The sequence below is a fragment of the Tamandua tetradactyla genome, chromosome 4, assembly GCF_023851605.1.
Source record: "Tamandua tetradactyla isolate mTamTet1 chromosome 4, mTamTet1.pri, whole genome shotgun sequence".
Classification (NCBI taxonomy): Eukaryota; Metazoa; Chordata; class Mammalia; order Pilosa; family Myrmecophagidae; genus Tamandua; species Tamandua tetradactyla.
Window position 1 is genome coordinate 3,571,844 of NC_135330.1, and position 23,930 is coordinate 3,595,773.

Below are 23,930 nucleotides of genomic sequence, written 5' to 3' on the forward strand. Positions count from 1 at the left end.
TAATTACATTAAAAATAAGTGGTCGGGCAGTGCAATGGCAGCTCAGGGGCAGAATTCTTGCCTGCCATGCCGGAGACCCAGGTTCGATTCCCGGTGCCTGCCCAGGCGGAAAAACTAAAAGTAAGTGGTCTACATAGTGTAAATAAAAGACTAAGACTGTCAGGCTGGATAAAACTATATAATGTACACAATAAATCTACTTTAAATATAAACATGTAGACAGGTCAAAAGCAAACAGATGGAAAGGACGCACAATGAAAACAATAATCAAAAGAAAGCTGTTGTACTAAAGGGACACCCAAATCAATAGGCCAAGCCCTTGATCTTGAGGCTTACTCTTATGAAGCTTACGTAGATAGCACAGAAGCTTAGGCTACCTATAGGCATGCCTAAGAGTTACTTCTGGAGGACCTCTGCTGTTCCTCAGGTGTGGCCTCACTCTCTCTAAGCCCAATTCTGCAAGTGAAATCATTGCCCTCCCCCCTATGTGGGACATGGCATCCAGGGGTGAAAGTCTCCCTGGCAACGTAGGAGAGGACTCCCAGGGATGAATTTGGCTCTGGCACCATGGGATCAACAATTCCATCCTGACCAAAGGGTGGGGGAAGAAGTGTAACTAATAAAGTCTCAGTGGCAGAGAAAGTTCAAATACAGTCTAGAGGCTACTCTGGAGGCTGTTTTTACTCAAGCTTCAGTTAGACATTGTTACTTACCGTGATTTGCCAAACCCCAACTAAAACCATTTCTGACAACCCTAAAGAACACCCAGGGCAAAACATAAGATTCTACAAGGGTTCCACACACTAGAGTAACTTTCCAGAAATCTACAACTTCCAGATGGGTTCCTAGGCCAAATAAATCCTGAAACTCAAAGGGACCAACCTCTCCAGAACATCAGATAGTTTCATCTCCCTACCCCATATTACCGACAGCCCTTTCCAACATGAAAAAGTTAGAATGGGCATAGCCCAAATACACCTAAAGACTGGGAAAAAGATCAAAGTAGGAGAAGTTACAACAGAGAAGATAGGATTTAACAAACGAGTATGATTGCTGAATCATTATACTGATGTTTTCAGTTTCCAGTGTTTTTAAACAGCTAGAAGTAAAAAGTTAAAATTGTGGAATTATAATCCATACCAAACTCTGAAATCTGTTCTACAACTAACTGTCGAGGTGTGCTTTGAAATTTACTGTTTTTTGGTATATATATTATTTCAAGCTGTTGTAGTGCTATATGTTAGTATCAGACAAAGACTGTAGAATAAAAAAGGGACAAAGAGAGATAGTTCATAACGTTACAGGGGTCAATTCACGAAGAGGACATAAGAGCTTCAATATACCAAAGAAAAACTGATAGAACTGAAGATTCCACTTCAGGAATGGTCGTGTAGCCCCCCTACAGACCAGTCCACCCACTGTTAACAACCACAAACTCTGGACAAAATACAAAAAAACCCACAACACAATTACAGAGGGGAGTCAAACCATTCAGCAATACCTTGCATGGGGGGTGGGGACAGGGAGCTGTCCTACTTTTCAAAAGCTGTGTCCTGATAGTGAGCAGCAGTTGCAGAGTGGCACAGCTTCATCAACTAAACTCTGTGAGAAACCTTGCCACCTTTCTGGCTGGAGCAGACAGGAAAGGATCTGGGCGACCATGGCTGCCACCAGAAGGAGAGAATCAGGGAAGGACGTCCCTTAACTCTGTGAATAAGCACCATATATATCCCAGGCTGACCCTTCCCAGGACAAATGCAAGGTAGCCCAGAAGCAAAAAAATGAATAAGTACTAAAATAAAATAAGACAAAAAATAAACAATATAGCACAGCAAAGGCTGAAAGAATTGAGCGAGACCTGATATAAGATCCGAAGAAAGAGGCAATGCTTTCACTTAATTGCCAGGCAAATCAAAAACATGAACATTCCTCAGAGGAACATTCCCAAACCCAGGGTCTATAAATATAATATTCACAATATTCAGGATACATTCTAAAATTACTCAATGTACAAAAAACCAGGAGAATATGACCCATTCACAAATGAAAAGATATTCAACAGAGGTCGACTTCAACATGATATAAATGTAATTTTCAGGCATAATCAATGAACGCACTAAAGTTCAGAAACAGAAGCACACATATGGTCAAATGATTTTTAACACTGGTGCCAAGGAATTTAATAGGGAGAGGATATTCTTTTTAATACATGTAACGTGGAAAAAAAAAAGAATCCTGACCTTTATATTATACATATATGAAAATTAACTCAAAATAGACCATAAACCTAAATATAAGTTGTAAAACTATGATGCAGTCACTTTAGAAAACAACCTCAAAAATTTAAACATAGTTACCATATGACTCAGCAATTCCATTCCTAAGCATATATCTAAGAGAAATAAAAACGTATGTCCACACAAGAACTTATACACAAATGTTCATAGAAACATTACACATAACAGCCAGTTGCCCATCAAATTAATGAATGGATAAATAAAATGCTGTATATCCATACAGGCTATTATCCAGCAAAAAAAAGGAATGAAGTACTGAATATATGCTGCAATATGGGTAAATCTTGAAAATACTATGCCAAGTGAAGAAGTCAATCACAAAAGACAATATATGATTCCATTTATATGAAATGTCAGAATAGACTAGAAAACAGAAAGTCAAAAGAATTGGAGGAGATGACTGCCAAAGGGTACGAGATTTCTTTCTGAGGTGATGAAAATGTTCTGAAAATGACTGGTGATGTTTACATAACATTGTGAAAATACTAAAACCAATAACTCATACACTTTAAATGGATGAATTTTAAGGTATCTGAATCATACCTCAATAAAGTTATTACCAAAAAAAGAGCTAAAGGTACAAAACTTCTGTAATAAAACAGGAAAAAGGAGAAGTGTCCTTGGACTAAGCAGGTTTCTCACACCAAAAGCATCATGCATAGATGGAGACACTGATCACCTGGACTTCATCAAAACTTCAAACTTCTCTTCTTTGAAAGACACTTATATAAAAAAAAGGGGGGGAGGGATGATAAAAAAGTATTTCAGCCCTCTAGCCTCCTATATTCTAGCAGCTAGAAGGAAAAATATGAGAGGATCATATGGTAGCCCATGACATATGATCTGGGATCTGTCCTGTAACCACTTGTTGAAGAGTGCTTTGAAAACTGTTGCTTTTTTTATTTCTTTGCTTTGTATATACGTTATACTATACAATAAAAAAAGTTAAAAAAAAATAGGGGGGGGTGTGGGGAAGGCAAGCCACAGGCTGAGAGAAAATAGTTGCAAACATCTTTATGCTAAAGGGCATAGCCAGTATACATAAAAAGCTCTCATAATACAATAATAAGACAACTCAGTATTTTAAATGGCCTAAAGAGTTGCACAAATACTTCACCAAAGATACATTAATGGTCATTAAGCACATGGAAATAAGTTCATCATCCTAAATCATCATTTAAATGCAAATTAAAACCAGAGTGAGACACCACCACACACGCACTAGGACGGCAGGAACTAAAACACTGGGATTGCCAAGTGCTGATGATGTTGTGAGCAACTAGAACTCTTCACTGCTGATGAGAATGCAAAACATGGTTCAGCCATTTTGGAAAATTGTTTGGCAGTTTCTTTAAGAAAAGTTAAACTTAAACTTACCATATGTCCTGCAATTCTTCTTCTAGGTTTGTACTCAAGAGAAATGAAAACTTATGCCTACATAAAGACCTGTACATTAATGTTCTTACTAGCATCTTTAGGCATAAATAGCCCAAACCTGGAAGCAACTCAAAGGTACATCAACAAGTAAATGGATGAAATCCATATAATGGATAAACCCACACAATGTACTACTACTAAAATGATATATGCAACAATGTTGATCTATCTTAAAAGGATTACAAGAAGTGAAAGAAGCCAGGCACAGAAGCCTATATACTGTTATGAGTCCATTAATTCAACATTCTAGAAAAGGCAAAATATAGTGGCAGAAAGCAGATTACTGGTTGCTAGGGGCAGCGGTAGGAGGATGAAACTAACTGCAAGGGGGCATGAGGGAATTCCGGGGGGGTGATGGAAATATTTTATATCTTGGTTAAAGTGTTGGTGGTTATGTGGTTATAAGACTACGTACTTTTGTTAAAATTCATAAAACTGGACTCTTAAAATGTATGAAAGTTAATGTAGGTAAATTATGCTTAATAAAGTTGATTTTAAAAAAAGGATAATATAGATTGACTTCTGTCAATCTATAGAGGTGCCCAAGGACTTGGGTAATTCCTAAGACTTCAACATCCAACCTGTTCTACTTTTAGAACCTGACTTTGATTTCAAGCTCTTAAATGCCTCATGATTCAAGGTACAGAGAACTTCTGAAGTACTTTTTTGTGTGTATATGATTCTGAAAAAAGAGACCATACTGATTTAAAAACCTATGTGCTATAATTCCAGCTAAACTATATACATAAATATTATTTGATCTTTTTGCAACTTTTCTAATTTCCTTGCTTGTTTTTCTCATCTCCCCACTAAAAAGAATTAATCATAAATGTCTAGTGGCTATTCCTTTGCAGAGAATAAATCTGTTTCAGAGGCTGCAAACTTTAGTTAGCAGGTTATCAATCTTTAAATGCATATAATCTATTTGTGAACATCTAACAGAATCTGTTGCAATTTTCCTACCAATAAACATTTCTCATATCAATGCTCCAAAAACCAAGAAAAATAAACATTTCCCATTATACCAATGCTCCAAAAATCAAAGGCAAATAAAGCATACTGCAACCAAGAGAAAAATTAAATGCATTGGCCTCCCAATGGCAATTAGATTTTCAAAAACAAGCAAGGGTGTTCAGGAAAGGAGCTGGCACACGTCACCCAGAATTCAAGATGGGCTTTCCTGTACAGCTATAAGAGTAACAGAGTGAGAATGTGTAAAACAGCTCATGCAAATTGCATTCAGAGTATATTAGTACCCTGGGAAAGACCAGAGTTAATCACTCAGAGAGAGATCTCCAAACGAAAAGAAAAAGAGGATGATGTAGAGAGGAGGGCAGGGTATGAGCAGGTTCAGAAATGGATGCAGCTTGTATTATCTGAATGATTTGAAAGACCTCATCTTCTTTAATTAATCTTGCTCTAGAGCTCTACAGTCATGAGTGAGAGACTGCTGCTAGCAAAAAAGATTTATGGCAACTAAAAAAGAATCCTAAACAAACAAAACTCACACATGTTTACAACATATCAGTGTACAAACTTGAATCTGTTCTGGAAATAAAACAGAATTATACCTAAGTAGAAACAGGACTCTTTATTACTGCAGTTCACTCCCCATTCTTCCCAATAAATTGGGTCAGGGTCTTTTATTTATGTATCACCCCATCTTCCTGGAAGATAAACTGACCTAAGCTGCAGCCTTGTATTCCACTCCTCTGTTGGATATTGTAATGGTAAGGCTAGGGGAGACGAAAGCTAGCTGTGTGAGGGTGGAGCTGGGCTGACACTCACCACAAACTTCTCAGCATTCTGCTCCACATGTTTGTATGTGGGCACCGATATGGGCACTGCTTGCTTTTCTGTGTAATCATAAAAGGATTGTCCCAAGGAGTCGTCACTGGGGTCTAGGTTATCCACCTCATGAGGAGGTACGGATAGCACTGTCAAGATCAATTCCTTCTCGCCTGCTCGGATCAGGTCCACCACCTGCTTGTGTGTCGCCCCCTCAACATTCACGCCGTTCCTAGGGGGAAAAAGGGAAAAAAACAATCCCATAAACCAGAAGGGTCTGAAATCCTTATATCTCCACCCTCCTGCCCCCATCCCGGTGTCACACAGGATGAGCCACAAAATCAAAAGATTAATTTGGTTCCAGAAAAGTTGTATTTTGCAGATCCTAATGTGAAAAACTGCTTGTGAATTTCTGGGGGAAGGGGGGAAGCGGGGGGGGGGGGGGAGCCAGTGAGAGGACCTGCCCTCCCTCCACACTAAAACCTCACACAGAGCTTCAGGAAAGCAAGTGGGAAACAGGGTGAAGCTGAGGAGGAAACAAAGCTTTTTAAGCTAAATGGTTCAATTTCCTAAGCATGTATACAATACAAAGTGGCTTTTGAGAATTCTGCCATTTGAATTGTATGCTCTGTCCTTTTTTAAACCTTAGGAGAATTCTGTTAAAATAAACTTTTCATAAAACACATCCCCTTAATTTGTTAAACGAAGACTCAAGAAGCATGACTCGACATATCTTTACATTTATATTCAATTTATCCCCATATTTCCAGATTAGTCAACTTTAATTTTCCTTTATATCAAGTTTCATTGCCTTAGAAATTAAATGGCACTCATTTCCATACACACTAGGTTTCCTATATATTTCGTTTTAAAAAAGGCAAGACTACCTCTCTAAAATCTCATTATCTGACTTGATTGCCTGTCTTCTCAGTCACTTCAAGTCATCTATCTTAGGACACTATCTACTTTTTTCTGCTTTGTGCCATCTCACTTAAAGCCCTGGATATACCCAATTCAAGCCAGAAAACAGACATGCATGGCAGTGCAGCAAATCGACCTACTCCTTCTCCTCCCTGTTTCACTGTGTCTAAGAAGGCTGAAACCAGGAAAAGCACAAAGTTGGAAGAATGATAATTCTGTCAAGAAGTAACGCTGAATCTCACAAAACTCACTGGGCTAACCCAACCACCTTCCCAGAATGCTAAGCCAGCCCCGTCTCAGCCAAAGGCGCTGCGCAGCTGGGCCAGGGGTCCCCTAGCTACCCCGGAGAGCAGGGAAGGAGGGACGCACCAGGCCTCTCATCAATGTAATATTTAAAACCTATGCACCCTTCAAAGTTAAAACTCTGTTTCAGTCCTGTTCCACACCATTAGAGGTCTTCCTGCCTGAAAATGATGCTAAATTTAGTAACAAGCCTTCCATAAACTTTTCAGTCACTGGAGTTGTCTCTGTCAAAGACTGGTATCTGAAACATCCATTTATGTAAATAGAAACGGCAGGAGACTGCCCAGCTAGCTTCTTTCCTTATTCTGGGTTTAATGATCTACCCAGCAAATTCAGCACTACGACCTTTTACACCTATAGTCTAACAAACACACGAAAGTTCGGTCATTTTACAATGGGCTAACTGCAGAAGAAGACAAAAGCCCCTTCCACTAATAGTAATACGGGCTTTTAAAATTCAGGTCAGGTCAAACCAGTGACCAGAAAAACTTGGTCAAGTCTCTCATCATACAGACAGATGGTGTGGTAGTTAGATTCAGTTGTCAACTTGGCCAGGTGAAGGCACCTAGTTCTGTTGCTGTGGCCATGAGCCAATGGTACGTGAACCTCATCTGTTGCTAATTACATCTGCAGTAGGCTAGGAGGCGTGCCTGCTGCAATGAGTGATGTCTGACTTAATTGGCTGGTGCTTAAATGAGAGAACGCAATGTAGCACAGCCCAAGCAGCTCAGCACACCTCATCTCAGCACTCGCAGCTCAGCCCAGGCCTTTGGAGATGCAGAAAGAAGTCACCCCGGGGAAAGTTGTTGGGACCCAGGGGCCTGGAGAGGAGGCCAGCAGAGACCACCCTGTGCCTTCCCACCTAGCAAACTAGAACAGATGGAAAATGAGCATGAGCGCAAGACCTACCAGGTTTCAAATCCTGACTTTGCCTATTAGTAGCAGAGCTGGTCCCGACTGAGTTATTTAACCTGAGACTGTCTTAGCCTTAATGTCATCTGTAAAATGGAGAAACTAACCCCCTACGAGTTACTGTGAGCCTTAATGTAATAAAACACGTAACTTGACCAGAACAATGCCTGAACGCTGGCATCAAAAGGTATAAAGACGAAAGTACTATGTATGATGGACTAAGTACTATGAAGAAATTTTGGTTAAAGAAGAAATGGAAATGTAAAGTGAGGGACTGACAAAGGATTTCATCTAATTCTTTGGCCTTAATAGTAGTTCTGAGAAAATGTTTTGATGGTACAAGAAATAAAATTGAAAAAAAAGCTTACTCACAGTATCTGTTAGTTTTTTTTAACAAATTGAGGAAATCAACACTTTAGAAACTGTGCAAAACATGTTAGATACCAAAACAAGATTTTTTATCTTAGTGCAATTAATTTTATGAGATGTGCATGTGGAAAAAGGTTAAGAACTGATGCTCAATTCTCACTTCTCAAGTTCCTAATTATTTTCCCTTAAATGAAGGATTTTAATCTGGAGTACTCTGTAGATAGACCTGGGGTCAGAGAACACCACGTAGTTTGCATGTAAGGGGTATCTGTGGGCATATATGTGTTTTCTTCTGGGGAAAGAGTCCACAGCTTTGTCAGCTTCAAAAAGGAATATGTCATCTCCAAAAAAGTCAACTAACTATGACATAAAATGCATATCTCCATCCAGTTCAGTTTTCAAGTCAGAGTACTTCTAGAGTACTCACAGAAAAACCCCGAAAATTGTCAGAGAAACTTAAGTGTGGCTTACTCCAAAAACATCCATGGATCAAGATAGTAGGTAATTCTTTATACTTGCCTAAGTTTTACTTCTTTATTAGTAAAGCCAAGCTTCAAATGAGTTATCATGCCAAAAACCTCTTTTTTTAAAAAATAAAGACAGGAAAGAACCACCAGTGTCACACTTTAACACACTTGCTAATATTTATTTGGTTCAACTATAGAGGGAATGTTATAAATTTCACAATTTAATACAAAAGTGAAAATTCCTTATTTTTCAGAAAACAAAATGATATCATTTAAATACTCCAGGATGTCTGGTTTCAAATAGTATCCTCCGTTTTCAAGAATTAAGAGGTTTTTCTGGTCATAAAAATTGTTTTTATATAATATCCTCTATTCCACGAGAATACCAGACCCAAATTAGGCATGGCCCAATACTTTGGACAATTCTAAAGACATAAATGAATGCAAAATATAAATTGTGCAATGAAAGGAACTTTCAGGCTTCTCAACAGACTTCTGTCAAAGCATAGGTTTTGAAGTTAGACTTGGGTCGGAATGCCACCTGCGCTTCTTAACAGATAGGAGACTTCAGGTTTCAGTAAGCCTCGATTTCCTCACCCATAAAGGGGGCTAATAATACCTATTGCTAATGGAGTTGTAGTGAGAACTGAAATGAGATAAAGCACGAAAGACAGAACCTAGAACCAGTCAATAAACGGTAGTTATTCACACCACAGCATTTGTATCAGCCAGGCAAGCACGTTGGAAGTATTTTGGCCTCCCTGACAATACAAACCCTTTCTACCACCAGTTCCCCTTGCCTTTCTTCTGTCTTTGTAACATAAGCTGCTTAGAATTCATTTCAAAATAAACGCAGTCGATGATAATGCGGGTCACAAGATGGCCCCATTCATAAAGCCACCACCTCAGGGAACCACTTGTCCTAGACACACAAAAGTGACTCGTGCCCAGTAGGACCTCCACACCTGGGCTTCTTCCATAAAAAAAAGAAAAAAAAAAAAGCCAACAGATGTGTGATGAAGCAAATACAGCCAAATGTTTATTGTAGAATCCAGATGGTAGGTATATGGGTATTCACTGTACAATTTTTTCTCAACTTTTTCATAATGTTGAGATTTTTCATAATAAAACATTGGGGGGAGAAAAGACTAGAAAAATACTCTATAATCTACAAACAGACCAAAATCTTGTTTTCTCAGGCAACTAGATGATATGCAATTTACTATATATCTTCAGCATTGTACAGATAACTTGATAATTTTAACACAATCTGCTTCATTCTTACATTAAATCAACAGCTGCCCCCAGGGGACAGGCCTTCACCTAGCTAATGGTAACGGCTCTAATACAATTTCTACTGAACCAAATAACAAGCTGGGAAAATTGCAGAGCTAATATAAAAATTCCCAGAAGCAGAAGAAAAAGCTCTAAATAGTCAGGATTTGTACACTGTTTATGAAGAAAACTGTACATAATGAATACTAAGTATGGACGGAAACGTGGCAAAGTCAACCACTATACTCACCATAGCAAGGGGCCATTCTACATGGTAAACAGAATATTATCTTCCATGCCCTGTGACATGCAAAAAAGTAATTCACGGATAATTAATCCCTCAGAGGCAGTCTATAAAAACAGACAAAACATTCCTATAACTGCAAGCAGAGAGACATATTTTCAACATTGTACATTAAAACACAATGGCTATATAACCACAAGAATGGCTAAAATAAAAAAGACTAACATAACCAAGTGTTGACGAGGATGTGAAGCAACCAGGATTCTTATCTTTTACTTACGGAAGAATAAAACAAAATCAACTCGGCAGTTTCTCTCAACACGAAACATACATTTACACGTGTGGCCCAGCAATTCCACCCCTACACATTTAACCAAAAGGAAAACAGGTCACTACAAACAACTCAGATTCTCATTGCTGCTTTAGTTATAATAGGCCAAAGCTTTAAAAAGCCCAAATGTCTATCAAAAGATGGACAGATAAACTGTGACATACTCATACAACAGAATATAACTCAGCAATAAAAAGGACAAAAGCACAACATGGATGAATCTCAAAAACACACTGAGCAAAGGAAGTCCGGCAGAAAAGAATTTGATTTCCTTTATTTGACAAAACTACTCTATAGAGGTAGAAATCGTATCAGTGGTTGTCTGGAGGGAGGGGGCAGGGGAGAGTAATGAATACAAAAAGGCAAAAGGAAGCTTTCTGAAGTGATGAAAGTATCTGTACCTTAACTGGGGTGGTGGTTAAACAGGTGTGTACTTAGGTCAAAACTTAAATTCTACACTTAAAATATGTGCGTCTGTATGCAAATTAAACCGCAGGACCGCTGATTTAAAAATAAAACTATATAATAGCCTCATTTATAAATGTGAAATAGTAATCTATCATCAGAATGAAACAACTTAACTCCTACTTTTAGGTTACTTTGAATTTCGAACAATGTTGCTGACAACCCTAGTATATGAATCTCTGCACATAACTGCAACTTCAATTTTTTTACACACTTTTTCTTTCACCTTCCCAACTTTGTTGAAAATAAGCTAAATTTTGGATACCTGCAAGTCTTAAGAGACTATTCCATGGAAGTCACGAAGAGGAAGTTAGGCCAAGAGCTAGTTTTACTCCTGCTACTGCTTTGGCTCCTTGTCTTCGCCTCCTACAAATGACAGGGCACTCACAGTCTCAAGTCTAGGATGGTTCAGAACCTCAGCCACAGATGATGGCAGTTAGGTCAGACAGCAGCAGCATCTAGCTCAAGTTTAATAGTCTGAGAGACAATCACCAAACACTGGATTAATTCCATTATATTGCACTGCAAATATAATTCAGATTTTCTTTAGGGAACTAAATTCCTTTTGTTAGAGTTTTGAAGCATTCAAGGCTGTAAAGCATTTTCTTCTGGCAGAGTATATGAAAAAGAATTTGTTCAGTCAAATACCTTATAGTAATGAAATCTTCAAACACACTGAAGTCCATCAAACAAATGTACTATACGCTTCTTAAAACATACTTACGAAAACTATATGGAAACACGAAAAGTTTTTATTTATGTTAGGTGCAAAAACAAAAGACTATGGATTATTTGTGGGTTTTTTTCTCTTTTTTTGCATTTAAAAATCTAAAATGTTGTCCATTGTGATTATAAACATTTAAAATGTCTCTGCCCATAAGAAAGGCACAATATACAAAAACTGAAAACATGGGCAGGCCACGGTGGCTCAGCAGGCGAGAATGCTTGCTTGCCATGCCAGAGGACCCTGGTTCAATTCCCGGTGCCTGCCCATGTAAAAAAAAGTTAAAAAAAAAAGAAAGAAAATTAAAAAAAAAATGAAAACAGTTGTGTTGAGGTGATTGGAATTATAGGCCATTTTTTTGCATTTAACATATAGTTTTCAACTATAAAGAAATTTTTAAATGAACTCCCTACATTCTCCACAGTATATCTTCTTGAAATTGGGATTTCTCACAAGTTGGAGAAAAGCAGACCCCTGGCACATCAGAAGAGAGATGGTTCCTTTGACTTTTCAGTGGTTCATGGCCCAGTTGCTGAATAAAGCTATAATAGAAAACTGGAGTGTAAAACAAGGAACTACTATATCACTTAAATATGAATATTTGTCCTTTCTAATTTTACAGTCGATACAACATCAAAAGCATGATTCATGACAAAAAATTTGATATGCTGAACTTCATTAAAATTAAAAGCTTCTCCTTTGCAAAAGACACATGTTAAGAGAAGGAAAACAACAAACCACAGACTGGTAGAAAATATCTACAAAACACATTTCTGTAAAGGACCTGTATCCAAAATTACAAAGAACTCTTCAAACATTTTCAAAATAGGCAAAAGATCTGGACACCTCACCAATGAAGATAAACAGATGGCAAATAAGCGTATATTATTAACAAATGCTAACAACATACCTATGAGATTGGCTAAAATACAAAAAAAAAAACCTGACAATATCAAATGCCGGCAAGGCTGTAGAGCAACAGGATTTCTCACTCTTTATGGTGATAATGCAAAATGGTACAGTCACTTTGAGTCTTTTCACAAAGATGGCACCGAAAGCGAGGAAGGAAGCCCCTGCCCTTTCCAAAACCAAAGCCAAAGCAAAGGCTCTAAAAGCCAAGAAGGCAGTTCTGAAAGGTGTCCACAGTCAGATAAAAAAGAAGATCTGTACTTCACCCACGTTCCCCCGGCCCAAGACACTGCGTCTCAGAAGACAACCCAGATATCCTCAGAAGAGTGCCCAGGAGAGACAAGCTCGATCACTGAGCCGTCGGCAAGCTCCCCCTGACCACTGAGTCAGCAGTGAACAAGAGTGAAGGCAACACACTTGTGTTCATTGTGGACGTCAAGGCCAACAAGCACCGGATCACACAGGCCGTTCAGGAGCCCTATGACACTGGCGTGGCCAAGGTCGGCACTCTGTGATCAGGCCCGACAGGGAGAAGGAGGCACACGTTCACTCCTGACTATGACACTCTAGGATGTTGCCAACAAAATTGGAATTATCTAAACTGAGTCCAGCTGGCAAATTCTAAATATAGGTTTTATGTCCATACAAAAAAAAAAAATGGTACAGTCACTTTGAAAGACAGTTTGGCAGCTTCTGTCAAAGCTAAGCATAGTCTTGCACAAGATCCAGCAACCGTACTCCTAGATATTTATCCAATTAAGGTAAATACTTTTGTCCACACAAAAACCTGCACACAAATGTTTACAGCAGCTTTATTCATAATTGCCCCAAACTGGAAGCAACCAAAATGTCCTTCAGTAGGTGAATGGATAAACAAACTGCAATACATCCATACAATGGAATATTACTCAGCTATAAAAAGAAATGAGCTCGCAAGCCAGGAAGGACACAGAGAAACCTTAAATGCACTGCTATGTGAAAGAAGGCAGAATGAAAAGGCTACACGCTGCATGATTCCAATTATAAGATATTTGGAAAAGGTAAAGATCACTGTTTCCCAGGGATTTGAGATGAGAGGACAGATGAATAGATGAAGCACAGACCCCCAGAACTTTACAACACAAAGAGTGAACCTTCACGTACACAAATTTTTTAAAAACCGAGGAAGCCAGAGGGATCTTGAAAATGAATAAAGACTGTGACAAAAGACCTAATATTACAAATGCATGAAACAACCTCATTGAAAGAGTGGGGAAAAGGTGCAGCTATAATTAACATTAGAAATGCAGTCTGGAAGACTAAGGTAAAAGAATTTCACATAAGTATTTAGTCAATAAAATTGTTTCCCACAGGGGTATGGGTTAAGAATTTTGATAGCGCTATACATGTATATCAGAATTGAACAATTAAATGGATGGCAAATGGGGGAGGCAAGGTTCCCACTGCAGAAACTTACGAGTCAGTGGAAGAATGTTCACCTGCCATGCAGGAGACCCCTGTTAGATTCCCAGACCATGCACCCCTGCACCCCGCCTAAAAAAAACCAAATTTATGTTTAAATTAATATAGATACAGATGGTTATACATAGAAATATTTATAAATATGTGTATATACACAAGTTACTATACATACATACATTTACTACATATACATACATTTCTTTGCTCTGTCAACTGAGAAGGCCTAAAAGAAAAACCATATCTGGCACCCAGAGCTTGGTTTTTAATACCATTCTCCAAAAAAAGGAACCAGGCTCCTTGGAATAATGGCTGATTCTAAGCCTGGGGCAGGAATTATGACAAGATCAGCCCGGAGCATTTTATAATGCCAGAAAGGAAGGAAGTGCTCAAACAAACAAAAACAAAAATACATACACTGATTGGGGTATGTCAACAAGGCACAGGAGCCAAGTGAAAGAGCTCCCAATAGCCCAAGCTAAAATGCAGCAACAAATAAAGTAGTGGATTATAACCTAACAAACAAAATAAATATCCATGAACCCATTCAGTGAGGGAGAAGAGACAAATCTTCTGTGCAGAAAAATTCCCAATAAATTATGCAGGTGCTCCACCCAAAGAAGGCAAGCCTAACTCCCCAGACCTCAAGTCTGGGTCGCACATAGTGACTTCTATCTGAAAAGTACAGGATGGAGAGGGCGGAGGAAGGGGGAGATAACGTTACAGAGGAAAAACCTACCACCACCTCAGCCAGTTGATCAAGGTCAATCAACAGTCATAAACCATGTTGACAATATTTAATAATAATTTGATAGAAGTGATGAAAAATGGCTTATTACCTCTGTGATCCTCCTCACCCAAACCCATAGCCCCAGTCTAATCATGAGCAAAAATCAGACAAATTTCAATAAACATGCATCCTACAATACACCTGACCAGTCTGCCTCAAGACCATCAAGCTTATCAAAAACAAGAAAAGTCTGAGAAACTGTCATGGCCAAGATGAGCCAAAGGAGACAAGATAACTGTGGGAACATGGAAAAGTCAGTAAGTGAAATCTAAGACATCTGAATAAACTACGGACTTTAGTTAGTAATAAGGTATCAGCATTGATTCGTAAATTTTAACAAACGTACCACAGTAATGTTAACGTAGCATGTTAATTAAAAGGGAGAACTATGTGTGTTTGGGAGGGTGGGAGGTACATGGAAACCATACTATTGTTCAATTTTTCTGTAAACCTAAAGCGGTTCTAGAAAATAAATCTATAATTAAAAAACAAAGTGAATTAGAAGTTGCATATAAAATTATTCTTTCAATTTCATAAAAATCCATTAAGACAGCCAAAATACCAAAGGTAGTTGTATTAGGACAGTAAGATTATGTGATTTTTTTTTCTTTTCTAAAGTCTCCAAATTTTCTATAACATACTTATTTTACTTTTCTAATTTTAAAAATTAAGAGTGAAAAGAGGGCAGGCCATGTTGGCTCAGCAGGCAGAGTCCTCATCTGCCATGCAGGGTTCAATTCCCCGTGCCTGCCCATGCAAAAAAAACCCCAGATATATCAAAGTGGATCTAACCTCTGTTGTCAAACATTAAAAAGTTCCCAGTCACTAAATTTTTTTTTTTTTTTTTTTTTTATTAAAGAGAGAGGGAGGAAGGGAAGGAAAGACAGAGAAGGAAGGAAGGATGGAAGGAAGGAAGGGAGGAAGAAAGGGAAACATTTTTAAACATTTTCTTGTTTTATTATATTTTGTTTGTTTGTTTGTTTTTTACATGGGCTGGGGCCGGGAATCGAACCGGGGTCCTCCGGCACGGCAGGCAAGCACTCTTGCCCGCTGAGCCACCGCGGCCCGCCCCCCAGTCACTAAATTTTAAGTGTTCTTTGAAAATTTTGGTGCTGATGTGTTTGCAGGGGACAAAAGTAACATTGATCTGTCACTACATCACAAAGTTTGTTTTAAACTCACTGATCAAATGTGCCATAGTGAAATTTTTTTCATTTAGATTTTAAACAATGATAGGATCATCATTTTGAAGTGTGACATTGGAGATCTGCTTTGTTGTAAACAGCCCATTGCTCATTTGGAAAAATAAACGAGTGAACAATATTTTTCTATTGTATAAAAAAAAAGTTCCCAGTCAGAAGATGAGGCCTCTTATCATGGTTCCTTAGTAAATAATTCAGTAACAAGATAAGGTTAGCTATTCATTTTCTGCCATGAAAATCAAACCAAAATCTGAAATCTTCAAATCAGAATAATGCCATAGCTGTAAAGAGTTAAATTCTATTTTATTTTCCCTTAGGAAGCTAGACCCACAAAACAATTTCAGCCACATCTCTCCTGTCTTTCCCTGACCACGAAGCAAACAAACAAAATTAAAAACCACTTTGCCTCTCTTCAGTTATGATTTAGTGTAACCATTTTCCAGACTGAACTGCCTAAATTCAAGTAAGCAGAAACAGTTAAGTCAAACTTATACAGTTCCCAAATTATGATCAATTTCTGTTTTCTCTTCTTGATTTTTTAAGGCCAGTCATAATGCATTATTATTATTTTTTTGTATGCTATATGGCTGGGTCACATTTCATTCTTTTTCCATGTGTGTATCCCATTACTGTAGCATCATTTGTTGAATTTTTATTGTTTGTTTGTGTTTTCCTTTGTTTCACTTGTTTGTCTTTGGGAAGTGCATGGGCCAGAAATCAAACCCGGGTCTCTGGCAAGGAAGGCGAGAATTCTACCACTGAACCACCCTCCCACCCCCTAAAGCATTATTTTAATGCAATAATTCTTTCAAATCATTCTTTGCCCAGCTATATATATCCTAAGCCTCATCTGGGGTAGATGAAGGGAAAAACAACAAACGTCAATTATACATAGATGGAATTAGGCAGATGTCCTGGATTCTATGGAGTCCTATTTCACAGACCCTTTAATTCCTATTTTAATTATCAAAAGCAAGATTCAACCACTATACCAATACTTTTAGGTACCTATATCCAGAAATTTAACACTGGGCAAAAGGGGGATACTAGTAACAATGACATTTGGTCTTGGCAGGAAACTAAGAAGCATGTTAACCAGCATCTGGACTTCCCAAAAATGGATAAAGAGAATAAATAACTGGTCAAAATAAACTGCTCACCATTACTGGGACGTTTTACCCTTGGCTGGGTATTCTATTCACAAAGAATGCTGCCTGAGTCAGAAAAGTACAAATAAGTCTCATCTGTTTCCCAACCTTAATATCTCTGGCCAGAAGTAGATATAAGAGTTTATTATTGGGAAGGAGTGACAGGGACCTCAAACCTTCTAATACCAAACCACTCATTATGTAAATATTATAATATACTCAGACAGGGTTATTTTTGAACAAATGAATCATATTTGTTATTCACAAAAAAATACAAAAAGCCTCAAGGCTTTAAGATATACAATTAGTAAGTATAAAAATATAATCAACCTATTAAGAAGAAACGTTGCTATATGATAATTATCTATAAGGCCAATGTAACCATTCATCACCAAGAATAAAAATGAACTTATTCCAGGCAGTGGCAGAATTCTCACCCGCTATGCCAGAGACCCAGGTTCGATTCCCAGCGACTGCCTACGTAAAAAAAAAAATGAACTTGTTCCATTCCTCCCTAGAACATTAAAAAATCCCAATCTTAGAATTTTAAAATATTCTCCCATATTAAAATTATTAAGGCAAACAAATAAACACAATAATGGTTTTCCTTCATGTACTTCCATAATTTCATTCTTTATTTTTAGCTTTTACACTGGTTCCACTATTTGGGAGAAGTGTTAACATTGTGCAAGCTCTACATTTTTCAAAACTTCAGTTATCAGTGATGGTTTTGCTTTCTATTGTGGGATGCAGTAGAAATGACGCCTAAGAATAGAGTAAGAGTAGAATACAGTATTCATTATGTAAACAATTCAGAAGTAAAGCTATGTTTTCTTTAATTCAGAAGTGTTGATAATTTAGAAAGTAAATTTTAAAAATTAATTCCAAGAATAATAAAATGAGGTAAGAATAAGAAATAAATACACTGACATTTTAATAGCAAGCCTTTATTTCATGTGAATTCTGGGACTAATCTATTGTAATTACATTGTTTCATCTCATGAAAACTGAATGTGTAAAAGTAAGATATTTAAGCACAATGCCCTCCCTCCCATGTGAGAGGCTAAAGAATTACCAGTGAGGTCTTAAAGAAAGTTCTGATGCTAAAACTACAAAAATATACAACACTGATTTATTTTGTTTTGATAGGATTTTTTGGTTTGCTTTTTAAATCTGTGTCTTTAAAAACTGAGCATACAGCAACTCAATGGTTTTATCAAATGTAAGGCTGGATGTGACAATGGGATGTTTCTTCACACTGTGAGGCAATGAATGTTAGAAATGGGAAAGAATGTTGCTATTAGGCATGTTGGTTTCCCAACCTAACTAATTTACTTCCTCCCATGCAGACCATTTCTGAAGAACCCTTTGCTTGGTTAGTCACCAGCAATACAAATACAACCAGTACAAAATTCTTTCCCCAAACCCATTTTAAATCGAGTTTGAGATCTGGTGTATTCTGAATTACCGCCTACAAGGCTAATTTAAATGCAACCCCCAGATGTTTTTAATTTGGTATATTCATCACAGTGAAAATTAAGTAAAGAATAAAATCTACTTGCTTTATCAACTATGTTAGTTTCTAAGTCAGGTAAGTTACCAAAGAAACAACATTATTTTTTAAAGTTCTATTCACTACTATTTTTGAATTACTGCATAACAGGAGTAAAAGACAGTTCCTCATATGATCTGGCAAATTTGTTCTCAGGCTATAGTCTGCACCCTGAATCCCAACGACCCACTTTCTAAATATCTTCAACTGGCCCCAAGATGTACTGGGCATAAGCATGTAGATAGTGTAAATCTATCATTACTACGGCAAAAACAGCACAAAAGACTTTAATCTATGAAAGACAGCACTTAAAAATCAATAATGAGGTATACTTTTAAAGGGATATAGTCCTTTAAAAATTAAATATCATCTTTTAATCCAAATTAAAACTGGGCAATTTCTTTTGGAAGCTGAAGAACAGAGACTACAGTTTTACAAGTCTAATCTATTTCAATATATTGAAGAAGAAAGGCATAATACTATTACACAGCAATATAAAGGATAACTGGTTAGGGCAGGGAAGTAATGAGCCCTTAACTCACAAGGGAAATGTTAGTGTCCCATTTCTTTGGGTTCAAAATACCAGGCAGAGAGAACAAAACTTAATGCTGTTTCTAAGATTCAGTTTACACAACCTGAGAAAAGAGACCCCAAAAGTAGTTTTAGAATCAAAGCGATTATAATATTGGGAGAAAAAACTGAGTAACCATCATGGTACATTCAGTAGAAAAAATACATAAAGGGCAACAGACTTTATAGATGATTACACTGATCTGCAAAAGGAAAGGAAGAACTTTCCAAAACACACAAACATGATCACATATCCCAAGATCTTCAAATATTCATTTAATCAATCTCACAATTTTAAAACATGTTAAATAAATATAACACACTAGATAGATAATAGATACAAAAATACTACAGTATTTGGGAAGAAAAAAAAACCCGGCTTCCTACATAACCTCACTGAATAGTTGTGTAAGAATAAGCAGCCTCTGGGAAGCAGCTGGGAGAACATTCACACAAGCAGCTGACTCTCTGCAGACCACTCTGTACTTTTCCAAAGGGAAGGAAACTATTAACGTATGTATCAAGTCCACAGACTACACAGACCTGTCATTCTAGTCCTGCTCCGATGTCTGACACAAGAATCTGAAGTGTAGAATGCTTAAAAACAAATCACTTTTAAAAAGATGTTTTCTTAACAACAGAAGCTGATGGGAAGAAGTACACATAAAGGTACTCAAAAAAGCTCCTCAGCAACTTAACTACCTTGCAGATAGGTGCATTTCAAAAAGTACAAGGGCCTCTGTTCTTAGCTGAAATTCTTCAAATTCATTCATTAATGTTAGTTCATATTAGTGAGACCCTATGGTATTTGTCCTTTTGTTTTTGGCTAATCTCACTCAGCATAATGTCCTCAAGGTCCTGCTTCACGTGTTATTCTGTCTGACTGCAGCACGATAATGTTAGAACACTGAATGAAGCTGAATGTGAGAATGACAGAGGGAGGAGGGCTGGAGGCACATATGAAACCAGAAGGAACGAAAGACTGAAATGGTATAATCTAGGAATGGCTAGAGTATACAAAGATAGGGACTAAATGTACAAATTAAAAAATATTTTTGAATGAGGAAGAACAAAGGAATGTCAATATTGCAGGGTGTTGAAAATAGATGGTAATTCATATTTTAAAACTTTAACTTATGTGTGAGACCAAAGCAAAAAATGTTTATTTGGTACAAAATTTCTATTTTGACTAGTGCATTTCCTAATATAACTTATATGGACAGTTTAATTGAACACCCTAAGTACACGGAAGCTTGAATAGGGCATGAGATTTTGTAGGTTTGTCCAGAGTGATGCCCCGATAAATCCCAGAGTGATCTGAACAGTGAATAAAAAAGTATTTGCAAAGTCCCCTTGGGGGAATGGCAAGAAAAGGGGAAAATTCAACTTCCCCATTTAGAGAATGCCTGATATTCTCACAAGCAGTGAGAACAACCAAATCAATAGGCTGAGCCCTCAATCTTAGCGTTTGTTCGTATAAAATTTAGTCCCACAAAGGACAGGCTAAACCTACTTAAAATTAGGCCTAAGAGTCACCCCCAGAGAACGTCTTTTGTTGCTCAGATGTGGCCCCTCAGCCAAAAGTCAAGCAAACCCACCGCCCTCCCCGTCTCTACCTGGGACATGACTCCCAAGGGTATAAACCTCCCTGGCAACGTGGGACAGAAACCCTAGAACAAGCTGGGACTCAGGATTAAGGGATTGAGGAAACCTTCTCAACTGAAAGGGGGAAGAGAGAAATGAGACAAAATAAAGTGTCAGTGGCTGAGAGATTCCAAACAGAGTCGAGAGGTTATCCTGGAGGTTATTCTTACACATTATACAGATAACCCCTTTTAGTTTAAGGTATATTAGAGAGGCTAAAGGGAAGTGCCTGAAACTGAAGAGCTGTGTTCCAGTAGCCATGTTTCCTGAAGATGATATAATGATATAACTTTCGCCATGTGACGGTGTGATTGTGAAAACCTTGGGTCTGATGCTTCTTTTATCTACGATATGAACAGATGAGTAAAAAATATGGATTAAAAATAAATAAATAGTAGGGGGAACAAATGTTGAAATACATTGGGTAGAGGGAAATACAAGTAGTCAATGAGAGGGAGGTGTACGGAGTTATGGTATGTATGAGTTTATTTTTTTCTGGAGTGATGCAAATGTTCTAAGAAATGATCATGGTGATGAATATACAACTATGTGATGATACTGTGAGCCACTGACTGCATACCAAGTATGGAATGTTCATATGTTAAGAATATTTGTGTTTGTATGTCTTACCAATAAAAATGTTTTTTAAATGAAAAAAAAACTACAAGGGGAACCTTATTTAGTTGGCAGTGGGTAATAAGTAATAAACAAAAGAGGCTACACAGATTACTTAACTCTTGATAATACCATAACCAAAAATGTAATCCTGAAGCGTCCCTTTCCTTACATTACTTGTAGTCGGCACCGATTCTCAAACTTATTTGAAGGATCTTTGCATGAATTTTCATTTTGAAGGAAGAGTTCAGGGGTAAACCTTAGTACCGTATTACATTCCCTTTCTGTCTTCAGTCCCCTCAACTGCCAACAGCATGGTGCATGCTAAAATAGAAGATTTACATCAAAGACGGCATCTTCCAATCAGAGAACAGACTGGGAGTGAAGGACAACGGAAGCGAACGCCGCAGGTGGGGCAGAGCGCGTGGGGCCTGGGGCCTGGGGCCTGAGGGTAAAACTCACCAAAGGCAAACACACTAGGGGTAGCAGTTTAAAACATGAGAGAAAGAGAAATGGATATCTGAGATGCTGGACTGGACTGTGAAGTAAAATACATATACAAATCCAAGGCAGCCAGTTCCTCACCAGCTGTCCCCAGCTCTGGGTGTGAGAGCTTAGTTGTTCTTAATTCTCTTCTTTATATAGTACCAGACAGTCCAAGAGACTAGATGCTTTGAAATTCTCCATTCTGGTTCCCAGTGGAAAGTAGAGACCTAGTAGTTTTCCTCCTTGGCCTTGGAAAAATTACTCAACCTCTTCTGGTAAACAACTGAATTAAAACTAAACCCACAGAAAGTTCTGGGGATTAATGCACATACAGCTGTCTTCTGACCTCATAAATGGAATAAAAGCCAAACCTGTTCGCATTTTGCGTTCAAAGCCCTTTTTAATCTGACCTCCACCTTCCTTCCCAACCCCCACCACCACAGTGGTCTACAATGAGGCCTTTACATGCCTTTTCACACCTTGTCCGGGTCAGTTTCCTCAGCCTACAAAGTCCTTCTCCCTTCTCTGCTTGCTCAGTTCACACTTGTCATTCACAGTTCCAACTTCTTCTACCATCCATCTCCCCACCGATCTTCTCAAGCATCCTCATTCTTTCCTCTAACTTCTCACTGCGCTTTTGTTTATTTCCATCAGTACATTTTGCCTTACATACAGTAAAGTGCTTCCGTGTCCCTTCCCCAGCTGGTGTAAGCTGCTCGAGGGCAAGGCTGCTGCGACACACACGCTTAACAATACTGCACGCATAACTGGTGCTCAGCTGGGGAACCAGACGCAATATGAAGTGATATTAGTGGGACCAACAGAAGAAAAACTGACGCCTCAAATCACCACTTTTTAAACAGTGGGATCACAACCTAATGAGTCATAAAATTAGTGTAGCAGGCCACAACAAGAATTAAAAAAAAAAAAAAAAAAACCCCGCCCCCCAAAAACCACAAAATACTGAACACACTAAAAATATCAGAGTGCATACTAGTAAATAAAGTTTCATAAAATTTGTGTCAGGAGGTTTGTTTTTTGGGTGTCTGTGTGTGTTTTGTATTATATATATTAGGTTATAATATAAAATCTATCTCTTGTAATTTTTAAAAAGTATATTAAAACACTGCCTAAATAATTTTTTTTTCCAAATGTAGGCTGGAATTGTACTACCCATACACAGGCTCTTCCTGGACTGCCAGAGTGAAGCACAGAAAACATGCGTACAGGTGACAGCTGAAGACTGAACCTAACTGGCTCTAACCTAAATAAGCCACAATGTCCTTTGGGTCAGTAATACCATCATTCAATGAATGAATTTATCACAGATTATCCTCACAAAGCACTCTACAGTGATCATAAATTATAAGTTTATGCTCATCAACTGAGGCTCTTTGCTTATCTACCAGATCAGAGAAATTCCTCATGTGACATCTTAAAAAACAATTCCTCTTCTTGAGAGCATGGTAACAAGCCCTCATCTACAACAAACCAGTCAGCGGTACCTAGGAAGAGAAGTCTTCACAATAAGTTATATGACCTAGGCAAATCTTTATGCTACTAACGGAAGATCTCCTGCTCTTAGCAATGTTGTGGAAGTGATTTCTGAGGGAAAGGTAAATGCTACCTTCAAATTTAATTTTATTTGTTTGCCACCTCAATCACCTAAAAGTATTTCTTGTGGTTACAATTATGATTGTCATGCTGTCTTCACTGATAACAAGAGAGTAAAGAAGGCAACGGTAAGGGCAAAGAATGCCTGCTTTGGTCACTTGTCTCCCACCCAATTTAACAGTGGGAGAGAAGAGGAACATACAGCTATGAAGACAGAGCTCACAAAGTTCAACTGCTATCCAAATTCATAGGGATGGTGACTGAATTTTATGAATTTTAAGTGATCATTCACAGTCAAGAACAGTTGAGAAAACAAACAGATCAATGGCAGTAAAATGGCAAATAAACTGGACTTAGAGTCCAGATTGGGTTTAATTCTGGTTGCCACTTAGAGCAGCATTCAATTTCC

The 23,930-nt window shown here is 38.0% G+C and overlaps 1 protein-coding gene and 1 pseudogene across 3 annotated transcripts in view; one reads left to right on the forward strand and one right to left on the reverse strand.

The window, feature by feature from the left end:
- The window catches only part of SNX27 (sorting nexin 27), a 141,765-nt gene that overhangs the window by 112,871 nt on the left and 4,964 nt on the right, over window positions 1-23,930 (reverse strand). For 2 of the 3 annotated variants that reach the window (XM_077156001.1, XM_077156002.1), the window contains exon 2: window positions 5,523-5,754. The exons of the other annotated variant lie outside the window; for it this stretch is intronic. In XM_077156001.1, the coding sequence (XP_077012116.1) occupies window positions 5,523-5,754 (232 nt within the window). The remainder of the gene's footprint in view (window positions 1-5,522; window positions 5,755-23,930) is intronic. 3 annotated transcript variants of the gene reach the window in all.
- Window positions 12,567-13,042, forward strand: LOC143679750 (large ribosomal subunit protein uL23 pseudogene; annotated as a pseudogene).